This window comes from Mustela nigripes, chromosome 14 (assembly GCF_022355385.1).
Source record: "Mustela nigripes isolate SB6536 chromosome 14, MUSNIG.SB6536, whole genome shotgun sequence".
Taxonomy (NCBI): domain Eukaryota; kingdom Metazoa; phylum Chordata; class Mammalia; order Carnivora; family Mustelidae; genus Mustela; species Mustela nigripes.
The window spans coordinates 45,271,360-45,296,347 of record NC_081570.1 but is presented as its reverse complement, the minus strand read 5'-3'; the positions used below and the strand labels follow the sequence as shown (position 1 = coordinate 45,296,347).

Sequence of the window (24,988 nt, the reverse complement as noted above, 5' to 3'; positions counted from 1 at the left end):
GATGCAAGGGGAGGAGGGAGGAGATGGACAGGAGGCAGCTTGCAGAAGCAGGGTGACCACATGTGGATGGCAGTGAGATAAGGAGGCCTACAGGGTCATGTCTTTGCAGTTGTATGGTGGTGACTCGAACAGAGATGAAGGGAAGAGCCGTGAGGTTTGGGACAGAAGTTGAAATGAGCGTGATGTGAGACTGGGTTGGGTTGACATCCTAATGTGATCCGTGATGCTAGTTGGGAGATTTGGCAGAAGATCGGTAGAGGGCTGACTGGTATAAGGGGTAAGCTGAAATGAGAGAGAGAGAGAGAGATGCCCTTTGGGTAGTCGTCTTCCCAGAGGTAATAATTCAAACTGCTGAAGCAGCAGAGATCACAGCAGAAAGGCAAGGAGATAGGTATTTGAGACATAGGAAGAAAAGCACTGTGGTGCATTATTCAGGAAGCTTAGGGAATTCGGTGTCAAAACAGAGTAAGAGATGGGCCCCAGGAGGTGGTACAGAAAACCCATCCTGAAGCTCCTTGCACAGATAGGCAGGCCTAGTCATGTAGGAGAACCGTGGCTCTAAGTCCCGACCTTTGGGGAAATAATGATGCTTCATCCTTCAGAATGCCTTCTTCATAAAGTGTCTGGGCTTTGGGCAGCCACCACTGAGTGGTGTTGCCCAAAACACTCTGCAAACACTAGCTTCTGGGCCTCTCTCTGGCCTCTTTGCTGTCTCTATGCTGGATTTTGGAGTTTTGACTTACCCACGGGGCCCAGAGCCTCCACCGGTGGCCTTGCGCAGAGCTCTGTCCTCCTTGCCTTTCCCAGTCCGCACTGCACCGATCTCTTGCCAAAACGCTGAAGACGATCAAGCGGGAGAAGAAGCGAGGATGAAATTTCTCATCAGTTCTTTCTAGTCACGAAAGGTGCTACATCTTGTTGTACGAGATGGAGCATTCAGCTTCAGAGAAAATGCAGCTACCGTCCCCATCTGTAGCAGCAGGACCCAAATACGTTTCCCTTTCTCTTAGGACTGAGAGCCCAGTGTTTGTTGAATGAATGATTCTGTTCTGTACTCCAAAGTTCTGTACAGAAAGAAGTTCATTCATGCACACAACCAAGATGTGAAAGAACAGCTTGGTGCACTGTGGCTCACAGGGGCTGAGGTGCGCAAGTGCCTGACGAGTAAGTGACCACACCACATGCTCCAGGAGCATCCGTCTCCCCAGAAACTCAGATCATGCTGCCTGCTAGGACTTCACACAGAAAGCTGCCTTCGTGCCGTGGGACAGGGCACAGGAACTGGAGTGGGGTCCATGCTGCGGCTGCAGCCCTGCTATCGCCGAATTTCTGACCAAGCCTGATTCACTGGCCTCTCTGGTCTCCCCTATACTGACTTTTAAAGTGGTGACAAGAATTGAGTAATTCCTAGGGTGTTGTGAGAAGCAGATAGTGCAGCAGATGTGAAAATGCTTTGTAAGTAGTAAAACACTCTGCAAATACTATTATTCAAGCAGATCAGAAAATAGGGATGTTTGTTCTTGGAACTCTAAAGTCTCTTGAAGATGGATTGTTGGGACACTGTCCACAAGTCTTAACTTTTCTTGGGATCATTTATAGAGAGGAATGTGACAAGTGACCTAAACAGTACTATAGGCCTGCCCTTGCTTGCCTGGGGTTTAGGCTTCTCTTCTGCTTAGCTCCTCTGAGAAAGACATCCTGTAGGCACAGTGGTCAAAACCAACGTATCGGTACACATATCTTCTGGTTCTACTCTGGAGGGGTGGTACTTCCAAACTCTTCGATTTGGAATGTTCATTTCTAAGGAGCTTTTGGAAGGAGCTTAGAAAAGATATTTTCTACAAGTATGTGTTGATTTTTTATTTCCTCTTCTCTGAGGGAAAGAGAAAAAAATTAACTTTTGGAGGGGTCATCTGCTGGGGGCCAGCCAAATGGCCCCCATTTGGCATATCACCTGCTTGCATCCCTTGGCAATCCCACCAGGTGGATGATTTATATCTTACTTTTATCGATGAGAAGACCTAAGCCCAGAGAGGTGAAGACACTTGCCTAAGGTAAGAAATGGGCTTCAGACTAAGGATTTTCTGGCTCCAAAGTCAGTGCCTCTTTGACCACCGCATGCTCTCTCTTTTCCAAAAAGTTAATGTTCTCCAAATTTCCTCTCTGGAACACTTTGATACTTGTGAACATGTGGGCCATCAAGCTCTTTGACAGCCGAGAGGATAGGCAGAGAGGCATGCTCTGGAGCTGGGGACAAACCGTTACCGTTGTCAGGCAAGTTAAGATCCCTTTTCTGTCCCCTCGTAGCTTAATTGCAGTGCTTTCCTACTTTATTAGTTTCCAGATTCTGTGCCAAGTGCTTTAAAAGGCAGGTAGGGGAGAACTCTCCTCTGCTGCGTGGCAGCTTGCCATCCCCCTGAATCTGTTGCTTGCTCCTTCAGAAAGGGATCAACATTGAAGGCATCCTTCTGGGCAGCGAAATTTACATATCACAACTTTGCTGACTGAAGCAGAAATGCAGGCTCCAGGGGTTGGAGTCCTGGGTGGAGCCCTAGCCTTCATAGGGGGAAGGAAGAACTGATTTTATGACCCAGGAATAAAAACATTGTGAGGGATGAATAAGGTCCGAAAGCAGTCAATCTGGAACTCCAGCATTAGGTGTGTAACGTGTCAGAGAACAATTTAAGCTTTTGCCTCTTCGGCAGAGGTGAGGTGTTTGCCCGGCTCTCCCAGCCCGAATCTCCTTCAATGGTCTTTTAAGGGTTAGGATTACAAGAAGCCAAGTCCGGCTGGTTCATAATGATGATTTATGGCCGTGTTGTCGACTCCCCGACCCTTCTGTACAAGGGGATAGAGAAAATACATAATTTGTTGCTCATTAACTGCGAGATCTGTCAGGGCTGCCCCAGAAGGCCATGTGGTCCTGGAGTCATGTGTCTGCTAAATGGCTTCAGCCCGTTCCTGTCCTTGAAAATACTCCATTGCTGTTCTGCAGTGGAAATTGTTTTTAATAACGATAGAAATACAGCTGATGCCCAGTTTACGATGGTTTGAATTATGACTTTACAATGGTGCACAAGCAATGCACAGTCAGTAGAAGCTGTACTTGATTCCCCCCCCCCCCCCCATGCGCTAAGAATCTGTGGTACGGGTGCCTTCTTGTGAGGCGGGGCAGCAGCAGTGAGCCCCAGCTCGCAGCCAAACCATGCGATCACGAGCGTAAACAGCCTTTCTGTACCCATGCTGCCCTTCTCTTTTTCACTTTCAGTGCAGTAGCCAATAAATTACACGTGCTATTCTATACTTAATTGCAACACAGGCATTGTGCTAATTGATTATGCCCAACCGTAGGCTAATGCCAGTGTTCTGAGCATGTTTAAGGTTGGCGAGGGGAAGCTATGATGTTTGGGCGGTGTATTCAGTCTATCTTTGAGTTACGATATTTTCTACTTAGGATGAGTTTTATCAGGACGTAACACCATCATAAGTCGAGAAAGATCTGTAACAAAACATTCTGTCCATATAGTCTGTTGTGAGTCTTTGAACTTAAGGGTCAGCATATCTGGGCTCCACTTTTGTTCTGTCACTAAGAAGCCTCAACTCCTTCAGCGAAGTGCCTGTCCCTCCAGAGCCTTACCATCCTCAGCTGTACAGTGGGTGTAAATTCTTCACAGAGTTACAGATCAAATGAAACTGTAAAGTTCAAAAGAAATGGACAAGGGTACTGCTATTAATAGCTTAGTTACTAGGAATTTGAGATGCCACGAAACAGCTTCTTTACCCCTTTCTCCTCCCATGAGAGGAGAAAGCATTTTAACTGGTGGCTTGCCACGTGCGAGCCCCTGGCACTGAAACTGAAGTTTTAGAATGAAGGGATGTTAGAGCTGAAAGTAGCCCTTGAGCTGTAATCAAACCCTTTCTCCCTGAAGTGACGGAAGCACAAGGGTGACTCGCCTGAGATTAATCAGTAAATTCACCTACGAGTTGCTGATTGGCAGTGAAAAGCCACATGTTCTTTTTCAGCATCAAATAGGAAGTCAGGCTCAAGCCAGATCAGTTTAGAGTTTCTTAATTTGTAGCCGTGACACATCAAGGAACTCAGGAATCATTCAAGGGCAGGGACTATGCATAGGGCCTTGGTTCTGCCCGGTGGCCATGGCATCGTCTCTGAGGAAGTACTTTCCTGTGCTGTTGCTTATTGCCTTTGCTTGGTTGGGAGGCTAGTGGTGGAGGTAGCACAGGGTAGCTGAAAGTAAATGTCATTGCAATTATGAAGGGATAAATTACGGCGTCTAGCGTCCTTATTTTGCAAATGCAGATACTGGCTTATCTCACGTTCACTCAGTGAGTAGGGACTTGAACCCTGGCCACTGCCTCCTAGTTGAGCGTTCGTCTCCTTGAGTCCAAAGTCATGCGAGTGTGATTTATAAATAAAGAAGAAAGAGCATGATGGTGGCAGTGGACATCTGGAACTTGTTAGCCCGTAAGGTTACACAGGGTAAAAGTATAAACAGGTTCAAAGGGGAATTAGACCGGCAACAGTAGGAAAGATTGCTGGGTGGGGAGCTAGAACACCTGGGTCCAATCTTTCCTTGCTAGTTAATTTGGACCTCAGTTTCTTCCATGTATAATGGACCCTTTCATTTCTGATGTGCTGTGCTTCGCAGGTTTTAATCTCTGCAGCATGTTATCAAAGGCCTTTCAGTAATATTTAGAGGATATTTCCAGTTTTATAATAAAACAACTGTGAAGACTATGGTCCTTCTTCCTTTCATTCATTCATGCAACCAGTAGTCTCTGAGCACATCTGTGAGATCAGTGCTCTCCCAGAGAATGGCTAAGCCAGTACTGTGTGCTAGACTGGCCTTTGACCATCTCCCTCTGAATCACACTCAGTGTGATCTGGGAACCAAAGCGTAGCACTTAGAAATAATCAAGTATTTATAAACACAGACTCGCTGTACAAACGTTAGCGGTGCTGGTGGCTGTTCTCGCTCCCGCACCTGCTGGCTCCTGGGCCCAGCTGGCATCTTCTTTCCACCTGGCCAACCCCTCCCACCCCCACTAGATTTGGGAGCCCTTGAGAACTTGGATCAGACCCCATGCCTTGACCCCTTCCCCAGCTGTGAAACAATAACGGGAGACTTTGGAAAGGAGTGGCCGGATACGTCTGTCTATTACTTCCCTTGCGGTTGTGAACACACACTGGGCTTCCCTGAAAGAGCAAGCGTGGCTCATCACCCTGCCCCTCAAGAAGCTGTAAAAGGAGCTCTGTGGGGAGTGAGGAGTTGACTGTTGCTGTCCCTGGGCTGTGGTTGCAATCAGGAAGTGGCCGGGGCTGTGCTGTGGAGTTAAGACAAGAGCAGCAGGCTGTGTGGTTGGGCATGACCGAAGTGGGATGGTCCTCTGTTGTGTAGGCATCACGGGCGTTAGCCTTGCGAAGAACGAGCTGGAGCCCTGTTCTTAATGTCACACCAGGCAGTGTGGGTCGAGCTGCCACTTCCCTTGTCTGAGCTTCAGCCATACCTGTTTCATGGCCATTATTAGGATTTCATGAAATAAAGCATCTGGGAGCAATCTCTGGTGGAGACCGGGTCATCTGTGACTGGTGGCTCTTCTTTTCCCAGGGGTGAGAAGCCTCCCTGAAGTGTTAGGAGTAAACACGGTGTGATGGGGGAAGGGTATGAAAGCCAAGACTCACTGGCTGTCCTGTAGAATTGAGGAGATGGAAGACAATGCCCATAGACTTGGAAATTTGCAAACACCGAAGGTCATTGTATTAAAAGTTCCTTAGTTTGTAGGCCAGTGTTCTCATCACAGCATTATTCTAAAAAGGAAAATGAAAGAATCACTTTCTATGACCCAGGTAATTTCCCATCCATGTTACCAGATTTAAGCCAACGACTCACAAGGGCATGTGGCCTCCTTTCATGGAGAAGGAAACTGAAGCTTTTGGAGAGGTTGTCATGACTGAGCAACACCAGGCCAGTGGCACAGCCGGGACTCAAACCCGAGACATGGGGCATTCACCTTCCCGTAGAAACTCCCACCATGGCTCAGTGTTGACACAAGCCTGGTGATCCCTGACTCCGAAGCCCACTATCCTGAGATTGGCTCAGATCCTCGGATGCCTTGGCCACGCTTCACCATGCCCATGATTGTTCATCTAATTTTTTTTTCCTATATTTGGGTCTTTGTCTCTTTGTTTAGTAAAAAAAAATACATATAACTATGATATATAATATTTATATATATTTAATATTACATTTGTATATGTATAAATATATTTGTATATTTTTGTTTTTACAAAATACTATAGGGCCATGTGGGACTTTTTCAAAAAGGGGAAAATGACCATGTTAGCACTCCTATGTTTCCTCCCGTGCATATTTCTGTCCATGTATTTCTCAAATAGAAAATTGAGATTTTTAAAAAAGATTTTATTATTATTTATTTGAAATTTATTATTATTATTTATTTGAATTGAATTTTTTATTATTATTTATTTGAAAGAGAGAAAGAGAGGGTATTCACAAGGGAGAGGGAGGGGCAAAGGGAGAGGGAGAAGCAGACTCCCTGCTGAGCAGGGAGCCCAATGTGGGGCTCGATCCCAGGACCCTGGGATCATGACATCGCCGAAGACAGCTGCTTAACCGACTGAGCCACCCAGGTGTCCTGAAAATTGAGCCTTTCTAGGTTATAGCCAGCAGTTATACACAGAACATTCTCTTCCATCAGTAAATATTCTTTACAACATCCGCTTTCATGTCAGGTCTCGATACTGCCTAACTCCCCTATTGGTTTCCTTTCAGATCATCACTGGGGAGTTCTACCGCATCTACTACCTGAAGGAGAAGTCCCGGTCAACGATTCAGAATCCCTATGTGGCAGCCCTCTATAAGCAGGTGGGCTGCTTCCTCTTTGGCTGTGCCATCAGCCAGTCCTTCACAGACATTGCCAAAGTCTCCATAGGCCGCCTGCGTCCTCACTTCTTGAGCGTCTGCAACCCCGATTTCAGCCAGATCAACTGCTCTGAGGGCTACATCCAAAACTACAAATGCAGAGGGGACGACAGCAAAGTCCAGGAAGCCAGGTGAGTCGCCGCCTGCCATGGACACGGTGTGCACGCCTTGAATGCAGGCAGTTTGGGGAACACTTACTAAGGCGCCTACTGCACGAGGTGCCAAGTTCAGGGCTGGGCTTCGGCTTCAAGGGGTGTATAAGGCACAGTCCCCATTCTTAAGGAGCTCAGGGTCAAATTTTTTAGATATACTGATAAATAGCAATTATGGTAGAACACTGGTAAGTCCATCCATCCATCCATCCATCCATCCATCCGCTTGCTCACGCATCCGTGGGTGCCTGCTAGGTTCTAGACAATGTATCCAAAGCACTACCAAGGATACAAAACCAAACAAGATAGTGCTGCTGTTAAGGTCACAGTCTAGGGAGGGAAGACAGACAGGCAAACATGTGTCAGGGTGTGAATATGGCCCCCTCATGCCCCTCTCTTGCTCTTGCAGGAAGTCCTTCTTCTCTGGCCACGCCTCCTTCTCCATGTACACTATGCTGTATTTGGTGGTAAGTACCTTCCTTCTGATTCCAGTGCAGTGCAGGGCCCCACCCCAGCTCACATCTCTCTGGAGCAGAGAGCCCTCAGGATGGTTAGGGAGAGCTGTCATTTTGAAATCCTTGAAAGAGAAGTTAGCTAGAAAAGTGAAGTTCTGTTTTGAGCTCTGCCATGGCATCATTAGAAATTGTTTTACTTCCTAGATGTTTCCCATTTTTCAAATAAAACTAATACTTATCATGGCTCTTTGATAAGGACTGTGCACCCATTTTGAATTTAAAAGGTGACAAAGACACATGTATCACATTTTAATGTAACAAAACTGTTTTCTGAACATCCCTTTAACTCAGCTGACCCTTCCAGGCACCCTAGGTTAAAAGTAGTATTATCTCTTTTGTGGGAACGGATTATTAAGTAAGGCTCAGAGAATTCAAGTGAATAGTCAGAATTCACACGGGCACTAGCACTGTTGCTCACATCTAAGCTCTGTCATAAAATTCCTTGTGGTGTTCGCCATGCCAACCCTCCTCCATCCCCTGCAGAGGGAAAGGCTTTCAAAATTATCAGTATCTGGCGATGGGGAGTGATTTCACGTGTGACAGTATAATTCTGCGTCCCTGAGCACACGTGATCTCATAATAACACAGTGAGGCATGACAGGGGTATCCCTGCTGCTGGGATCCAGAGACCAAGCCCCAGGGAGGCTAAGCAGTGTGTTGTGGGGGGGGTCCCTCAGCTGGTGGTGGGGCCATGATCTGACCCTCCGTGTTGCCTTTCCCATGGCCACGTCTGCTCTGATTTCCTAGAGGCGCTGGGACAGGGCAGGCCAAGGGCTCGTCTCCAGCTGCTGCCCAGACAGCGGCTGGTCTGTTTCTCTTTGTGAGTTACATGCGGTCCCCTGCCTCTCCTCTCCCCTTGAATGAGGTCCCTGTGCCAAGGCACTTCCTGCTTTCGGCCCCTTTGATGAAGAGCAAGAAGGCGCTGAGAGGTCAGACGTAGCTCAGGGGAGCATAAGCTGTTTGCAGAAAGAGCGTTTTGATTTTGACTTACTTACAAAACATAATTAGGATTTGGAAAAACTAGCAGAAGGGTTTTGTTTTGTTTTCCCTGGCCATCCTTTCCAAGCCCGGAGGCCTTCGGGCTTCCCATTACCTGGGATACAGAGCTGAAAGGTGGGCCCCAGCCTAGGAAAACCTCAAACGTGGATTTTATTTATTCACGAATTGTGCTCCCCTCCCTTCTTCATTTGTTGTTGTTGTTTTGCTTTCGCTCTGCTTTAAGAAAGCTAATGTAGCGAAGATATTTAGTTTCCTATTTTTTTATATATACTTACTCCGGTCTGGAAACAATTTTACAAATGTAATTTCAGTGTTTGCAAAGGTGCTTGGAGGAGTGGGTCTATGTTCATTTTTCTCCTATTCCTTCTTATTTTTCCCAAGAGAAAAATGCTGGGTAATTTTGAAACCAACCCTGTGCACTGTGTGCTCTACAGCCACTGAAAAGATAAAGGTGCTGACACATTGCTGGTGCCTTCTGTGTGCTGGACACTGGGGCAAGCTCACAAGACGGCATTCGGTTCTCTCAGTAACTCGATGAGATGCATTTTGATTACCTCTTTCTTAGCTGAAAACCCACCAATCAACCCAAATCTTAAGAGTGTTAGTAATAAAGTTTCTATCTCCTATACAAGGGAGAAAGTGGATTTGAAGGCTTTTCTCGTTGACAGCAGGATCACAGTCTGTTGTTTTCATGGTACTGCTCTTCAGAACACAAAAACAACCCCACCAGGATCACCTTAAAGAACAAAAGTTTGCCAGGTGTTCATCTGGCACAGTTGGTTAAGTGTCTGCCTCCGGCTCAGGTCATGATCCTGGGGCCCTGGGATCAAGCCCCGCATTGAGCTCCTTGCTCAGCTGGGAGTCTGCTTTTCCCCTGCCTGCTGCTCCCCCCTGCTTATGCTCTCTCTCTCTCTATCTCTGTGTCAAATAAATAAAATCTTTTAGAAAATAAAAGAAAAAGTATAATCTCCCCACTCTAACTTCCATTTCAGCAACCTGCCTTTCTTCAGATCTACTTTAATGGAGGAGCTGTGCCCCACCGCCCCCACTCCCCATGACCACCTCCCACCAGCTATGATTACAGCCAGAAACCTCCTCCGCAGGGGTGAGGAGTGAGGGTGGATTCGTACCGAATGTTTGTTTGCATCTTTGGGGGAGGAAAAAAATTATAGTGCTTTTATGTTTCTGGAAAGGAGGGGAAGGAGGCAGGGAAGAGGGAGGGAGGAAGAGAAGAGCCTCCTTTGCCTCCATCGCCCTTGTGTCTCACTGCACACACACGCACGCAGCCATGCACACACCACTGCACACATTGTGACGTGCACAACTCACGGATCCCCATATATACAACATATAAACCCAGGGCTCTTATTTTTAGCTCTACGGTTATCTTGCCCTGAAACAACCCCTGAGGCTAAATTCCAAGGAGGATGGTCCTCTTTGTCAGGTGCGTTTCTACAGGACGCTACGCAGAAATCTCAACCCTCTGAATGTCCGGTGTGCAGAGCTTTCGAGAACACCGTTGCTGCGGGTCAGGGTCCATGGGAAATGCTGCCCTCTGAGCAGCCCCCCGCCACCCACCCCCAGTGCTGCTCTGTGGAGCTTCAGGAAGTGGAGGTGGGCAGAGGCAACCCTGGCCTTCCCCAGCGCGGCTTCTCTGGGGCGTTGGGGAAAATCACCTTTGAACCAGTTGGGTGTAGCATGGATGGTGTTTTCCCTCAAGGTCTGGCAGACCCAGATGATTCCGCCACCTCCTGACTAGCTCTGGAACCTGGGTTGTTAGCTTAGCTTTCGTGCCTCAATGTACTCCTCTGTTAAGTGGAGATAGTCACGTCTCTTTTGAAAGGCTGTTGCCACACTTCATCTCTAGACCCTGCTTTCTCCATAAAGAGTGGAATTAGATAGTATCTTCTTGTTTCTCAATCTCTGTGGTTCTATTTGAAAGAAGTTTGAACTACCCCCAGCGCTACTAGAAAAGATGGGAAGCCCTCAGGGGAAAACCTTGTTACTTCGGTGTTCAAAGGGAGGTCGGGGGATGGGAAGCACCAGCCACCCCTACCCCAGGCCTGTGGGCAGCAGCTGCCCTCAGAAGCCTCCCATGGCTCTGAAGGACCCTCCACGTTAGGTTTTGATTTGTAAAATGGTTAGCTTGGAAAAACCATGCCCCAAACACCAAATTATCTCTGGGCATGGAAGCTTTGAGACAAGGTTAAGGCATGTTAGTGATTAATGCAGATTCTAATAAGAAAAACCCACCGCATATATAAGTGTACGTGATGCTTTTCTAACCCTGAGTCCGGCCGAAGCCTCAGAGAGCCACATCTGGACCAGCCCTGTGCCTCCACGGTCAGGGGTCGAGGATGACTTGGCTTTCTGGATAAGATGCCAACACCTGCGCAGAACCCAATCTGTGGGCCTACCTGGTGTTGTTTGTGTTGTCTCAGGCCCTCTGTTACCTCCCAGGGCTACTAACATGGATCAGACCTGGGCCCAGCCCTCAAGGAGCTCAACGTGGCTTCAGCATTCGGCACATCAGCCCATGTTTAGGGGGTGACTGATAGACCCAGTGGCATGCTAGGGGTGGGGACATAGACATTGGTAAGTCATGGGCACAGGCCTTAGGGAGTTCAGTCTAGTCTCAGGGAGCAAGTAGACGATGACAGCAGCTTGGTACATTGTGCGGGGCGGGGGTAGGGGCAGGTGTAGGTTCTTAAGGAAACTTAGAATCATGGCGCCCAGGCCAGCCTGCAGTGGCAGGTGGTGGAAGCTGGGGAAGGCTGCCCGTGGGGTGAAGATGGGCGGATCGGAAGAACTGCCTGCGCGCGGGTGAAGAGGAGGGTGGCGCTTTGCAAGCTGTAGGTTTTCAGTTCAGTTCGGCTGTGGTGGCCGGGGTGAAGGGGGTGGAGGGTGCATTGAGAGCTGAGGGGGCTTTCGGGACCAGCTGCCCCAGCCCCTCCTCCTGCAGCTCCACCAGGCAGCAGGAAGCTGGTGGCGAGGCCTTTCCTTTGCCACCACGCCTCCCTCTCTGAACAGGCGCCATGCCCTCTTGCCTTCTTCAGGGTGCTGTGTCAGAAGCCTTCCCTGGCCCCTCCTGCAGCACTCCCTAACTCCCTTTGCAGCCTCATTCCCCTCCCCCTGACGTCATTTCTCAGCCTCTGACGTCAGTATCCATTTCTCTACCAGAAAGTGTCAGCTTCATGAGGGGGACGTTTTTGTCTCTTGATTCCCCACTGTATCGCACTGCTCCAAACAGGGTCTGACCCTTAGCTAGGTATGCAGTGAATATTTGATGAGTGAAGGAATGAATGAATGAATGACTTCATCGCGGGCCTTGGATATCCCCAAGCTGTGCTCTTCCCCATTCCGGTTAGAACTGTGTTCATTCCCTCATCCCTGAACTGATCGCTGGGAAAGGACTTGGGGGATGTAGGAAAGGCCTTTGCCGCCTCTTTGCCAGACCGTTGACATATTGACTCTTTACTGGGGTGCCCGTGGGAACTGTTTATGTGTCAAAGGGCTTGTCGGATACCAAGGAAACAGGGAAGTGTCTGTCCTCTGACAGCCATGTTCCCTGGCCTGTGGTTGTTAGTCATTGAGGTTTTGTTCAGCATGTTTAGAATCCTGGAGCGGTGGGGTCTGGTATGCCCACGAGACATGCCCACAGAACCTGGGAGTGTCTGGTGAAATCCCTTGCAGGGAGAAAATTGTGGTTCTACAGAGAATAAACCACGATGTCAGATATAGATGTTTTCCCTTGTCTTTCCCCTGCCTATATCCATCCATCATTCATCTACCCATCCGTCAGTCCATCTGTCCACCCATCCATCTGGCACTTTCTGAGCCAGACCTTGTGTGAGCACCTGGGGACACCAAATGACCTCCTGTTTGGTGTGGAAAGTCTGAAAAGTAAATAGTCTCAGAGCAGGTGGAGAGGGGGTCTCTGACTCGGGTGGCCTGAGGAGGGGGCTGCTCACTCCACTAGGAGGGACACTGACTGCACAGTTCACAGGTTTTCTAGTTGATAAACAGGGCAGAGATTCTAATACTCTCACTATTAGAAAAGCTACACTTGGATTTTAGACGTGGGTCTTATAAAAGTATGTGACAGGTGAATTTCAGGAGCATGTGTTTCCAGATATGCACTATAGACTGTCCTGTAGCCCCCAACAGCCCCATGATCCCCCCCTCACATTGCTTTTTTCCTTAGACAAAAGTCCAGTACAAAAAGCTAATACTTGCTGTGCAGAGCCCAAATTTCCTCTAATTCCTTGCTAAGGAAGCCACCTTCTGTGATTAGAGCTTAGACTTAGAAAAAGACACATCTTACTCAGTGTAAATCCTGCATCATGTCACTTGAGCAAGTGACGTGGCCTTTTGGGCTTGATCTCTTCATCTGTAAAATGGGCAGAATGTGTCTACCCCGTAGGATGGCCATGATAATTGCAGGGAAGGTCATGTGAAGCGTCTGGAACAATGTCTGGAATAGGGCTCAACACACTGGTAGTTTCTTTTTCTCCCTGTGATCGTGACAGGAAGCAAGAGCTGATTCCCTCTTGAAGGAGGAGAAAAGCCCACTAAAAATTCTTCTTTTGTCCTGAAGGCTGTTGAATAGCTTCCCAGAGAGAAATTCCAGCTCTGCCCCACGTAGACAAGTCACCAGGCACATGAACCAGAGCCAAGCGTGAGCTGTGGTGGAGATGAGAGAAGGGAGAAAGTTTCTCCCTGTGGGTGTCAGGGATCTGGACAGACTTCCAGGAAGAGAGCAGGCAGGGACAGAAGGAAGGACAAAAGCCTCCTTTTCGCTCTGAGCAGAGCAGTCCCAAGAGCAATGGAAATGAAGTGAGAGGACAGTACGGACCTGTTTCGCCAGTATGCAAATCATGTAATGAAACACAAATGACTTAGCAAGAACCCAGTGTGACTCACCCCACATCTGACTCTTGCTGGTTCAGACCAGAGGAGCCTGCGTGAGTTCAGCCAGACCTCTCTAAAGAGGTTTTGTTGGAATTCCACAGGACCCCAGTTTTGAAGCTAGGACTAGGAAAGAGGAGAGAACTCCATTTATGGAGTGAGTTCTCTGTGCTCGGGACTTTCACATACATCATTTTGGGGATGGGGGATCGTGGGCAGGGCATACAGCTTTCTGTTGTAACCTTCCTGTCTACAGTCAGCATTTTATTTTAGCAATTGGAAGAAAAATCTTAGTACAAGAACAAGATTTCATTTTTTAATTTTAACCTTTTTTTTTTCAGGAAGGGAGCTTAACTTTATTCGTGTTGGCTGTCTTTTCACAGTTTTGAGCTGTGTCCTTTCTCGACAGGTGTTTGTTTTTTTAAATGAGTGAATCTCATTACATAAGAGGAAGCAGAACTTCAGAGGACAGTGGCTTGTTTAGGGTCCTGCAGGTGGCATGGAACAGAGAAAAGATTCAAATTTAGTTTTGCTCTGATTGCAAATCAGAACCTTTTCTGCAATGTCACTCACACAGGTGCTTAGAAGTGGATTCCTCCAGCCCAGAGACCTTCAGGCGGCTGGGGAAGTAAAGACAGATAAGTCTTGACCTCTATGAGAGGGCACGGCAATTCAGCCTTTCTGGTTTTGTCCAGTTCTGCTTACCATTTTCCTAAACACCCTTTTGCAGGATGCCTAGGACTTCCCAGAAGCCCCTGCAGAAATTCTGAGTCCAAGCAAGTCTCCTTACTATTTGATCTGGGACATGGGCCATAGTATCATTGTGGTCAGGAGTGTGACTTCCTCTGGTGAAATGGGAACGAATGCAGTCACTTGCTCCTTGTCCTGTCCCCTGGTGCAGGTTTCCAAGGCAGGAGGGTGCTCCAGAAAGTTCTCTCTGGTCATGGTGAGGCCCAGGCCTCTAGTATGGAGAGCCTCACGAGAACTGGGCTATGAACCAGCAAAAGCCAATCCATTTAGCAGTAGGATTGGTGGGGCACAGAAGGACTTACCCGATCCTTTGGTCAACCTCAAAGCCCATTGTGGCCATCTTCTCAGATAGAAGTAGGCACCACGTGGAGGGTCATCACCCAATCTTTTGCTTTAGTAATCGACTTGTTTTGGTGAAATCAACCACAGCCATTGAGTAAATCTCATTCACCAAGGCAAAGGGTGGTAAGATTTCTGAAGAGCCCCTTGAGTGCCCGGTCCTGGGAGTCCCGTTGATCCTGGCAACCTGGAGAGGGAGACTCTCTTGTACCTCTTTCTCAGATGAGAAGTTGAGGGACCACCCACTTAGGAAGTAGTAGCGTTGGGGCCGTTTCACCCCCAGATTCACCCTCTTCTTGCTGCTCTGCTTTGCCCTGAAGCCCCAGTTGCAGACACCTGCCGAGACCCTGAGTCGGGATCGATGTGTTTGTTACTAACTATAGCGAGGAGCAAGCTTCAGTGTGGGTCTGGCTGTTCCACATCTGACTGCTTCCCCAAGGCATTCTTTTCCCATGGCCTCTCTCCTTTCTCATTCATAAGCACTCCTTTCCTGAAGCTCTTCTGATGACGGGTCTCTTCCTCTCTCCCAAGTTCCTCTCCTGTATTTATTTATTTATTTTCTTTCCTTAAGCTCCAGCCTTAAGTATCTGAGTCAGTGGAAGGGGAGATGTGTGCCATGTCCGGTCGGGAAACCCACCCTTCCTCTGCCCCACCCTGACTGCCAAGGTCCATGACCTAACCTCTTCACAGAGGAGCGGGGAGGAGTTGGAGGATTTTAAATGAGCATTTTCTGAGGATCTGCAGATTATTTTATTTGTGAGAAAACCAAAGGCTCAGTGAGATTTTTCTGATGAGCACCTGGCGTTCTTTCTGTCCCCAACCTGGCAAACGGATGGTTGAGTTTGTTTTGTTTTTTTTAAGTTTTTGTTTATTTATTTGACAGACAGAGATCACAAGTAGGTAGAGAGGCAGGCAGAGGGGGAGGGGGAAGCAGGCTCCCAGCCGAGCAGAGAGACCATTGCGGGGCTCGATCCCAGGACCATGGGATCATGACTGGAGCCGAGGGCAGAGGCTTAACCCACTGAGCCACCCAGGCGCCCGGGATGGTTGCTTTTTGGCCCGAGACTTGTGTGAAGTGGGAGCTACGCCAGTGTCATCCCATCCCCACTCCTTGAAGGAAAGGATCTTTTTTGATTCTCCATTACAGAATCCACTGCTGGCTCATTTCTGCACAATCGAGGGTGTGGCCTTTGACCTGCAGGTTATTTGTTATGGTACTGATAGCTTAAAATCATGTAATTTTCACCATTTGCTTATAATAACATTTCCCTATTGTGATTCAGCAGGTAGCTACCCTGTAAACATCAGTATGTGTTGTTGGTAAAGAAAGTAAAGATTTCCTATGGAGCATTTACCATCTTGTTAAAAGACCCTTAGTATTCCACGGAGGATGGTTTGGGAAAGACTGACCTACTAAGTAAAAGTTGGGTTCTTTAGTGTGATATCCATACCCTTCCTGAGCGCTCCCCTTTGCCTCCGTAGCTCTGTGGCTCATCAGTCCCCCCATCCCCACCCTGTACACCCTGTTCAGCTATACCGAAAGCTGTGAGGTTCTCCAGAACTCTGGCTTCTAAGCGGTTGCTCTGCCTAGATACACACCCTTCCCCGGTGTCCCCTCAACTCCTAAGCAAACACAGATACATCTTTAGGACTTCAGCCAAGTGCCCCTTCCCCTTAGTAACTGACCTTGGTTTCCGAATTTTCTTTGTAATTCCTAGGAAGCCTGTAAGTGCCCTTGCTCATGTTCGTGGATTCCCCCAACGAATGAATGCTCTATAGGGCAGGAATTAAGGCCTCCCATTTCTGTGTCCTTAGCATCTGTTGGAGTCCCGGGCTTATTTGTGTGTCTTTTCTGGCTAGTTGTATGATTTGGGCCTTTTAAGTTATTCCTAGCGGAATTTCTTTCAAGTCTTTTTCTCCAGTCTTTTTAGGATGTCCCTAGGATTCGGATGGGATTTACCTATCAACTTTATGAGCTTACAAACTGAATATTTATAAATAAAAATTCTAGCTGTCTATTCAACATGTCCTTTATGTCCCTTACTTCAGAAAGGGTCCTGTGTAGTTCGTGGTAGTGTGATTACTGTTTATCAAATCACCTTGGCTGCTGTGAGGATTTTACCTCTTCTTTTTAGATTTTTAACTGGTTATATTTTACATACAAGATACTGTCGATCTTTATTGCTTGTTTAGCAGCTAACCTCAGTGCATTCTTTATTATTATTTTTTCATTTGTTATTCTTAGATTGCCCAAGAAAGCATTTGTAGACTTTCATCATGATTACAAAGTTGTCTGCTGTTGTGTAGGCCTGGGTTTTGAAACTGTCTTCCCGGTAGTTGAGAATTCAGAGCTCGGGAGTCTTCCCTCACTGGCAAGGGTGGCTCCGGAAACTTCCACTTGTCTTTCTACTCAGGTCCAGCCACTGGCTAGCTCCTTCCTGTCCGCCAGAGGGAAGGTGTCCCTTTGTCTCAGGAAGGGCTGAGCCCAACCGCTGCCGCTGTCCCAGGTCTATCTTGGGGCCATCGGCTCCTCCCCTCCGCTCTCTTCCCCTTTCTCCTGGTCTCCCCCAGTGACTGCCTTTGATTTGTCGTCGGAAGTTCCCCTGGTCCAGTTGCCTTTTCCCCCTCATTTCCCAAGTTCCCACAGGAACCTGGGAAGTAGATTGTGCCCAGAGGTTAGAACGGAAACTGCAGCAAGATAACTCTGAGGGACAATGCTCAGTTGACGTCATTTCAACTTCTTTGCTTCAGCCAGAGGTGGTTTTTTTTTCTTCCATTTTTCTTCAGGTTACTCTCCTACTCCACCCAGCCCAGTGTCTGTCAGCCTCTGTGTGAAAGCTCTCTGGCATTGTCTGCTTGCTTTATGTGTTTCCTTATATTCGAACTCAAAAATCCATAGCTGGGAGTGGTGACTTAGAAACTTGTTCTTTGGTAGAGGTGCTTTCTGTTGAAGTAGAAACATCCCTTTTTGACTGTCACAAGAACCTCCTCTATCAGTCCTGCATTTCTTTCCAAGATGGTCCTAAGCAACAAATAGTATACAGACAGCACAATGCTAGTGTCCAGGGAAACACACAAATGCAGTGCATGAGTCGTCACGGATTGCGGAAGAGAGACCTATACTCCCCCTCGTTACTGTGCTTTTGTTAGTTTAACCATGAAGAAGATGAAAGGGAACACATGTTCATGAAGTGTCTAGAATGTGCCAAGCAGTGGGCTCTAGGGCATTCTTTGGCTCTTCTCATTTTTTGTATTTTTTGTTTTTGTATGGGGACTAAGGCTCCAGGTTTGAGTAACTTGAAGTCATATCCAGGTCGAATGCTCTCTGCATACCATGTCACCAAAGGTCTAGATGGTTCCACTGAGTGGAAACAGAATGGGTCTCGACCTGGTGTTCTAATGCACTTAGTGTCTGTTCCTTTTCTTTCTCCTCTCCAGCTGTACCTGCAGGCCCGCTTCACTTGGCGAGGGGCCCGCCTGCTCCGGCCCCTCCTGCAGTTCACCCTGATCATGATGGCCTTTTACACGGGACTGTCGCGTGTGTCTGACCACAAGCACCATCCCAGTGATGTGCTGGCGGGATTTGCTCAAGGAGCCCTGGTGGCCTGCTGCATAGTGAGTAGCATCTTATTCTCGGTCCACAAGCAAAGCCCCGGATGGCTTGCTCGTTCCATGTTTCCAGCCTGGTGACCAAAACTAGCAAGCTCTCAATTCTTTTCTCTGCATGGTGTATCAAGGGTCCCCTCACCCCAGGACCCCTTCAGTAAAAGGACGGTACTTTCTGTTTCCTTCCAGCCTGTGAGTTTTCCTTCGGCAGAATCTAAAAGTCCTCTTCTCTCTAACCACAGCTCATAAAATGTTGCAACCTATGTCCACCTTGCTGACTTTACTGATGAAAACATTTAGGGTTTGAGGGGGGAAGAAACTTGCCCCAGGTCACATGTCAAGTGACTAGCAGAGTCTGGGTCCCTGACTCATTTGGTGCTCACGTGCTGCTTTGGTAGACACTTAAAATTCACTAGAACTCAGCTTCTTGGAAACTTCTCCCCTTCCCACTGTGACCTTAGGGTGACTTGGTCAAAGTCTAAACTTGGTGTTGGCTAGAGAAAAGGGGTTTTGGTCAAGGCCGAGCCCTACCCTGGCTAGCCTGAAGGGCCTTGTCCACCAAGAGAAGAGCCTAGAGAATGGCCTTGGGATGGGCCAGGTTCTCGTTTGCCCCAGGTGACCAGGTTACCCTTTGCTCACACTTCACCCCTGACTCGGTGAGTGCAGCATGAGGCAACTCACTTCCGTATGCCTCCGTCTCCCCAAGAATCTGTTTTTCTCACCTGCGAAATCTTGTGGGGCTTATTCAGTAAATGCCAGGATCACCTGCTCTGACCCCGTGCCTTCCCGGGCCCCACTCAGGGGAGCTCACGCCAGGCCCGTGGGAAGCCCAGGGCACAGTAATGGCTGGGTGTTTAGGCACCACGCATGTGGGTTGTGTTGTTTGTGTCACCCTTGCCCTACAATCCAGAGATCTAGACCTGGCCTTTCCTCCTTCCCTCCTTTCTGAGCCTGGCTGCAGCCCTGTGTCTCCCGATGATAGCCTCTCCCAGTCTCCTCTGCTGGTGTCTGTTCCCCTGTGCTGATGTTGCTGATGTGTATCTCCCTTGAGACTGTCAGGTTGACCAGACACAGGGACCATAGGTGACACGTACATGTTGCTCTCCCTGCCTTCACCAGCACCTCCTAGAATAAGTAAACGTGTTTTTTAATCAACAAAAAGTTAGGATCAGTGGGTGGCTGTCTTCCTTGCGAACACTACAAGGGAGTGTAGTTGAAGGCAGAGGGATGAGTAAGGCAGGACTCTTGCTCTCAAGGAAACCCCAGTCTCATTGCTTGCACTGCTGGCCCAGGACAGGAGTTAAAATGTAGCAGGAGACCTCACAGAGACACCCACAGGATGCCTGGGGGAGAGGGCCCACTGCGGGGTGCAGCGGGAAGGGAGAGAAGGGGCAGGGGCCCGGGGCTACCGGAGTGGGCACCACGCAGACACGCAGAAAGTCGTATCTAAGCTGCGTGCCGAGGGACCGCCTGTTTCAATGGTTTTATTCATTCATTTTATTCATTTCTTCTTCTTTTTCTTTTTTTTTTGAGTCAAGGCTAAGGGGAGAGAAATTGTGAGAGCAAACCGTTAATGAGAACAGCTGTCACTGGCATTTTAATGGGCAGGGACAACAGGGGTCGGGTGTTTGAAGGGAAGGGTCACCCTTTGCTGACTAGGCCCTTCTGAACTGTGCTCTCAGCAGGCAGACGGCCTGCTGCTGCGTTTCCTTCTCCGTGCTCGGCTGCCTTAGTTCGAGTCTCCTGCACCCCCGATTTAAAAAGGTGCTGGTGTTCCTTCCTTGCTGTCCTCTTGCATATCCCGTTGCACTCTCCATGGGCAGTGAGATGGCGTCCGGAAGGACCAGGGTTGTTTTTTTTTTCAAGGAGGGAAGTGACGGGTCTGACTTTTATCCTCTTTGGCTCTGGCTGACTGTAGCACAGGATAGGAATTTGGTAGTAGTGATTGTAAAGCCCCTCGGAGAGATGAGCCAAGTTGTCCAAGGTCAGAACTGGTCGATGGCTGCCCCCCACAAGACCCCTGACTCTAGACCTTGGCCATGTCCACTGGGCAAGGGAGGATGGTCGCTGGAGCTGAAGGGCAGCCAGAGGTAACCTGAGGCAGAACAGCATAGACACCTGCTTCAGGAGCCACAGGGCCCTTCCCTACCCTTGGGGCTGATCTGGCCATTGCTTCGGGTTTATTTATTTATTTATTTTTAAAGGATTTTGTTTATTTATTTGACACAGAACACAAGCAGGGGGAGCAGGAGAGGGAGATGGAGAAGATGGAGAAACAGGTTCCCTGCTGAGCAAGGAGCCCAATGTGGGACTCGAGCCCGGGATCCTGGGATCATGACCTGAGCTGAAGGCAGATGCTCAACTGACTGAGCCACCCAGGCTCTGGTCATTGCTTCAAGTTGTTTTGTTTTGTTTGTTTTAGGAGTTTATTTATTTGAGAGAAAGAAAGAGAGAGAGTGAGCACAAGCAAGGGGAGTGGTAGAGGGTGAGGGAGAAGCAGATTCCCCGCTGAGTAGGCAGCCCAGTGTGGAGCTGATGTGTACTAGGACCCTGGGTTTATGACCTGAGCAGAAGTCAGATGCTCAAAGAACTAAGCCACCCAGGTCCTTACCATCGCTTTGAGTTTAAGAGCCTGTTTGACATTGTAAGGACGTTTGGAAAGGAATGATAAATATCTTTCCCTGTCTTTTGCCTACTTAGCTAAGAACACATGATGGCAGGGGTTTGGTCTTATTTATCATTTTTCTCCAAAATGCCTAACATCCAGCCTGGTACTCAGGAGCTCGTGGTCCTGACAGGCTTGGCATTTCAGCGCTGAGCCCATCCACTTCATGGATGACATCGGAGGGGCCAGGGTAAGAATACACTGTATCTAGTCAGCCCAAGAGCTCAAGAGTGCTCACCTTGGAGGAGGGAAGCCAGTGGGTGATTGCCCATCGCCAGAGCTGTTGTTCTGGCTTTGAGTGTGAGGAAGACAAGCAAAGTTCAACCCTGGCCTGAGCTGGAGAGGGGTCTGGGCAATCCAGAGGCCTTGTGAGCACCCTGTGTTCACTGGAGGAGGGGACAGGTGGCAGGCTGTGGCCCCACAGGTGGTACAGTGCCTCAGGTGCTCTCCTGGAGTGGTGCAGCATGGCGTTTGCAGCCTCGGCCAAAGCCCGTGGCCTCCCTTCTATTTGTTTCTTGTGGCAGAAACTCCCCCTCAAGAACCAAGGCTGGCTGTCCCAGTGAATCCCAGGAAAAGCCCAGCGCTCCTCTCTGAATGTGGCTGTACTGATGGATGTGGAAACACGGAGCATGGGGCGTCTCCTGGGGTTGGTGAGGGACACCCGGAGGAGGCAGCACAGGATGGTACCAGGCCGCTGCCTGGGTGCCAGGAACCCCGAAATCCCTTTCTCCCTCTGCCCCATCACCGAGCTGGGCTTCACTGGATTTCCCATCACCTTAACAGAGAAGTAACATTCGCAAACACGTATTGAGAGCTCCGTGGGCCACCCGTGATAAGCCCTTTTCACAGATCATCCTCAGTCCTCTGAAAATGCCGTCCTACCATGTAGCCATGATTGTCCTCTCTAAAGAGATGAGGAAGGGACGCGAAGGATTGAGTACCACGGAGAGAAGATAGAGGAGCCAGGGTTGTCCGTAGGCGGTCGACAAGGGCCAGCAAGAGCTGGCACTAAGAGATCCAAGGGCCTGGAGGGTCTGTTTTCCTCCTCTCTGCACCCCTCACACCTCCAAGCACACCAGACTTCTCACCATTTCCCACCCCCTGAGCGCCCGTCTTCGATGGCGGCCCCCCTTCGGCAGAGCATGGCTCTGGTTTCACCCCATCGCTGGTGGAACCTTCTGTGTTTCTCCTGTTGTTGCTGCAACAGTTACCTCAAACTACAGTGGCTTAAAACACTTTCTTACAATTCTTGAGTTTGGAATTACAAAATAGATCTCACCGGACTACGGTCCAGGTATTGGCAGGCCGTGTTCCTTCTGGAGGCTCGAGGGAGAGTTTGTTTCTTTGACTTTTCTAGCCTCTGGAGGCTGCCTGCATTCTTTAGCCAATGGCCCCTTCCTCCCTCTTCAGATCTTTCTTTCATTTTCTCTGGCCTCTGCTTCCATCACCACATCTTCTGAGATTCCAACTCTGCCTCCCTCTTATGGCTCTGTGACTCACTGGGTCTGCCTGGTTAATCCAGGAGAATCTGCCCATCTTGAGTTCTTTAATTTCATTGCATCCGTAAAGCCTGTTTGACCTTGGAAGGTGACGTAATGGCCAGTCCTGGGGATTAGGACACATACATCTTCAGGGGACCATTGTTCGTCTGCCACACCTTCTCCTCCCTCTTCCCTGAAGACAGAATTGTCTGACTTTCTCTTCCTGCTCCCTTGACCCTTTGTGTGATTTTCCTGCTGTGGCCTTCAGCCTGGTTTTATTGTGTGGTTGCCTGCCCAAATGTCTGTCTCCCCAGCTAGACAACCACTGTCTTATTAGCAGAACCCATGGCTTCACCTTCTGCAGATTTGTCCTCAGGCTTAGTGAGGGGTGGGCACCATAGATGCTCGATTAGCTGAGGTTAAAGAATGAGTCATAAATGAGCTTCTGACCCCAGACCAGACACTTCCCCTTGGAGCCTGTTTCCTCATCTGGGCAAATGCATGTTGCAGGCCCCTCTGTGACCTTCTTTCACAGAAGTTCAGAGGCATAGCTGACTTTGTAGTAACTAAGCTTGACCTCCCTTCTCAGATGGACCCGTCTCCCTGCAGTGTCTGTGAAGGGGGGCCTCTCTTTGCGGATGGGGACATGTCTCTAAGTCCCCAGTGGGTACAGGGTATCACCCTAGAATGTTGGCTGAGTCACTGGAGAGCCTTGGGCAATAGGTTGTGACAGCGAAGCACTTTCACCCAGGTCAGTGGAGACTAAGCCCTATCCTAGCAAGCACATGTGTCTAGACAGAAACCACGTGTCAAGCAGGAGCTGACTCAGTTTCCTCCCCCCCATTGCTCACTCAAACCCTTTCCAAAGAGGAAAGATGATGGCACTCGTCACAGAGAGCCTCTGTGGTGTCAGGGACTGAACAGAAACGTGGGCACGTAGGGCTGGATGGGCCTGTGCCCTGATGTTCATCTTCATGTACATGGACGAAGGTGGAGAGATCCAGAGGCACATGGACAGACCCGGTAAGACCCAGACTCATAGACGGCCCTCCTCTCTCTCTCTCTCTCTCTCTCTCTCAGGCACTGAGAAGCTCAGACACACCAGATAGGCCAATGCAAACACAGGCACATACTGACCTTCATAGTCCCCCTCCTGCCTATCTACACATACACACACACACACACACACACACACTCAGTCATCCCCACTAACAACATTGGAGCTCTACAGCTGGGCTTAGCTGACCTACCCCTGGAGTAACCCAGGGACTCAGACGAGGCAACAAACATCAGTTCATTTCCTGTCTGGTGACAACTTGCCTATCTGGTCACCTCCTCCCTGACCCTCTTGCAGATGGCAAATTACGGGGCCCTGGGAGGGGTCAGGGCAGGGCCAGGCCGCCATTGCTGTGGGCTCTGCAGAGGAAGCAGCTGCTGTCGAATGTCATAAACACACAGCAGAGTCTTTCCTGGTTTTCCTCTTCCCTGGGGGTGTAGCTCGGCTAGCAGTTGCTCTTTTGTGTGCTGCTGTCTTCCTCCAGGATGTAGGGAAGGGCGAGGGTGTTCTTTGTCTCTGCCCCAGTGAGGTGACCTTGGGAGAGCAGACAAGCAAGAACAGGAGTGTGAAGAAGAGCTCGGTAGTGACACCCCTTCAAGAGCAAATGGGTACAGAGAGGGCGTGAGACGCCCAAGGACACACAGTGGCAGAGCTGGGACCAGATCCTGGCCCTCCTAATCCTATCTCACAGGACTAAGACTGTGAACTCTAAACATGCTTGGTCTATGTCAGGAATCTGAGATCTCCTTCTCTAAGGGAAGATTCCCATCTATTCCCATTGGATTTATCCCACTGCTGCCCGGGCACGGGACAATGGATGAAATGACCTTGCGAGTCTCTTTTTGATCTAGCAAAAAATCTAGGTCTTTGCCCAGTAGGCAAAGACTGGGCTGAACTCACCTCCCAGGGGCCCCTACTCGCCTCCCAGGGGCCCCTACTCGCCTCCCAGGGGCCCCTACTCTCGGGTGGATATGGGTGCCAAGACTGTGGATATGGGACAGAGAAGGAAGCAAAGGTGGAGATAGACGTTGACCCCAATAGATGATGAATCTGTCCTCCACCCTTGGTAGTGTCCATCTCAATTCCCCTTTCTCATTGAGCTGCTGAGATGGGTGAGATGAATGATGAGGCAGAGACTCCAGGAGGGGAGTCTCACTAGCCATCTGCTAATTAGGCATACTGGGCACATCGCTTCCTCTCAGCCACCTTTCCCCCTTGTGTGATATGGGGATGGTAGCTCCTCCCAGTCTTTGGACTGAGGATTCAGTGAATAAAAGATGCTCATGCTTGGTCCATGCAACCCAGATGGAATGTGTCATGGGGAAGGTACTATATTTTGTCTTTAAGATTTGGAGCTAAGAAGAGTTGGTCCTTAAAGAGCTCTCATGCAGGAACTTCCCCAGACTTGACCGTGATCCATGGTAAGAAAAACATTTTCCATCATAAGCCAGTAGAGGCACCAGCACATAACTGAAACATTTCACCAGATAAGACTTACCCTCACTTGTGTGAGACAGTCTAGTATTTTTTTTACTCAACCCTTTAAAAAGCAGT

General features: G+C 49.0%; 1 protein-coding gene across 1 annotated transcript in view; it reads left to right on the top strand.

The window, feature by feature from the left end:
• The window catches only part of PLPP3 (phospholipid phosphatase 3), an 83,268-nt gene that overhangs the window by 49,441 nt on the left and 8,839 nt on the right, over nt 1-24,988 (top strand). Inside the window, exons 3-5 of the mRNA XM_059374879.1 lie at nt 6,813-7,093; nt 7,524-7,581; nt 18,064-18,240. Of these exons, the coding sequence (XP_059230862.1) occupies nt 6,813-7,093; nt 7,524-7,581; nt 18,064-18,240 (516 nt within the window). The remainder of the gene's footprint in view (nt 1-6,812; nt 7,094-7,523; nt 7,582-18,063; nt 18,241-24,988) is intronic.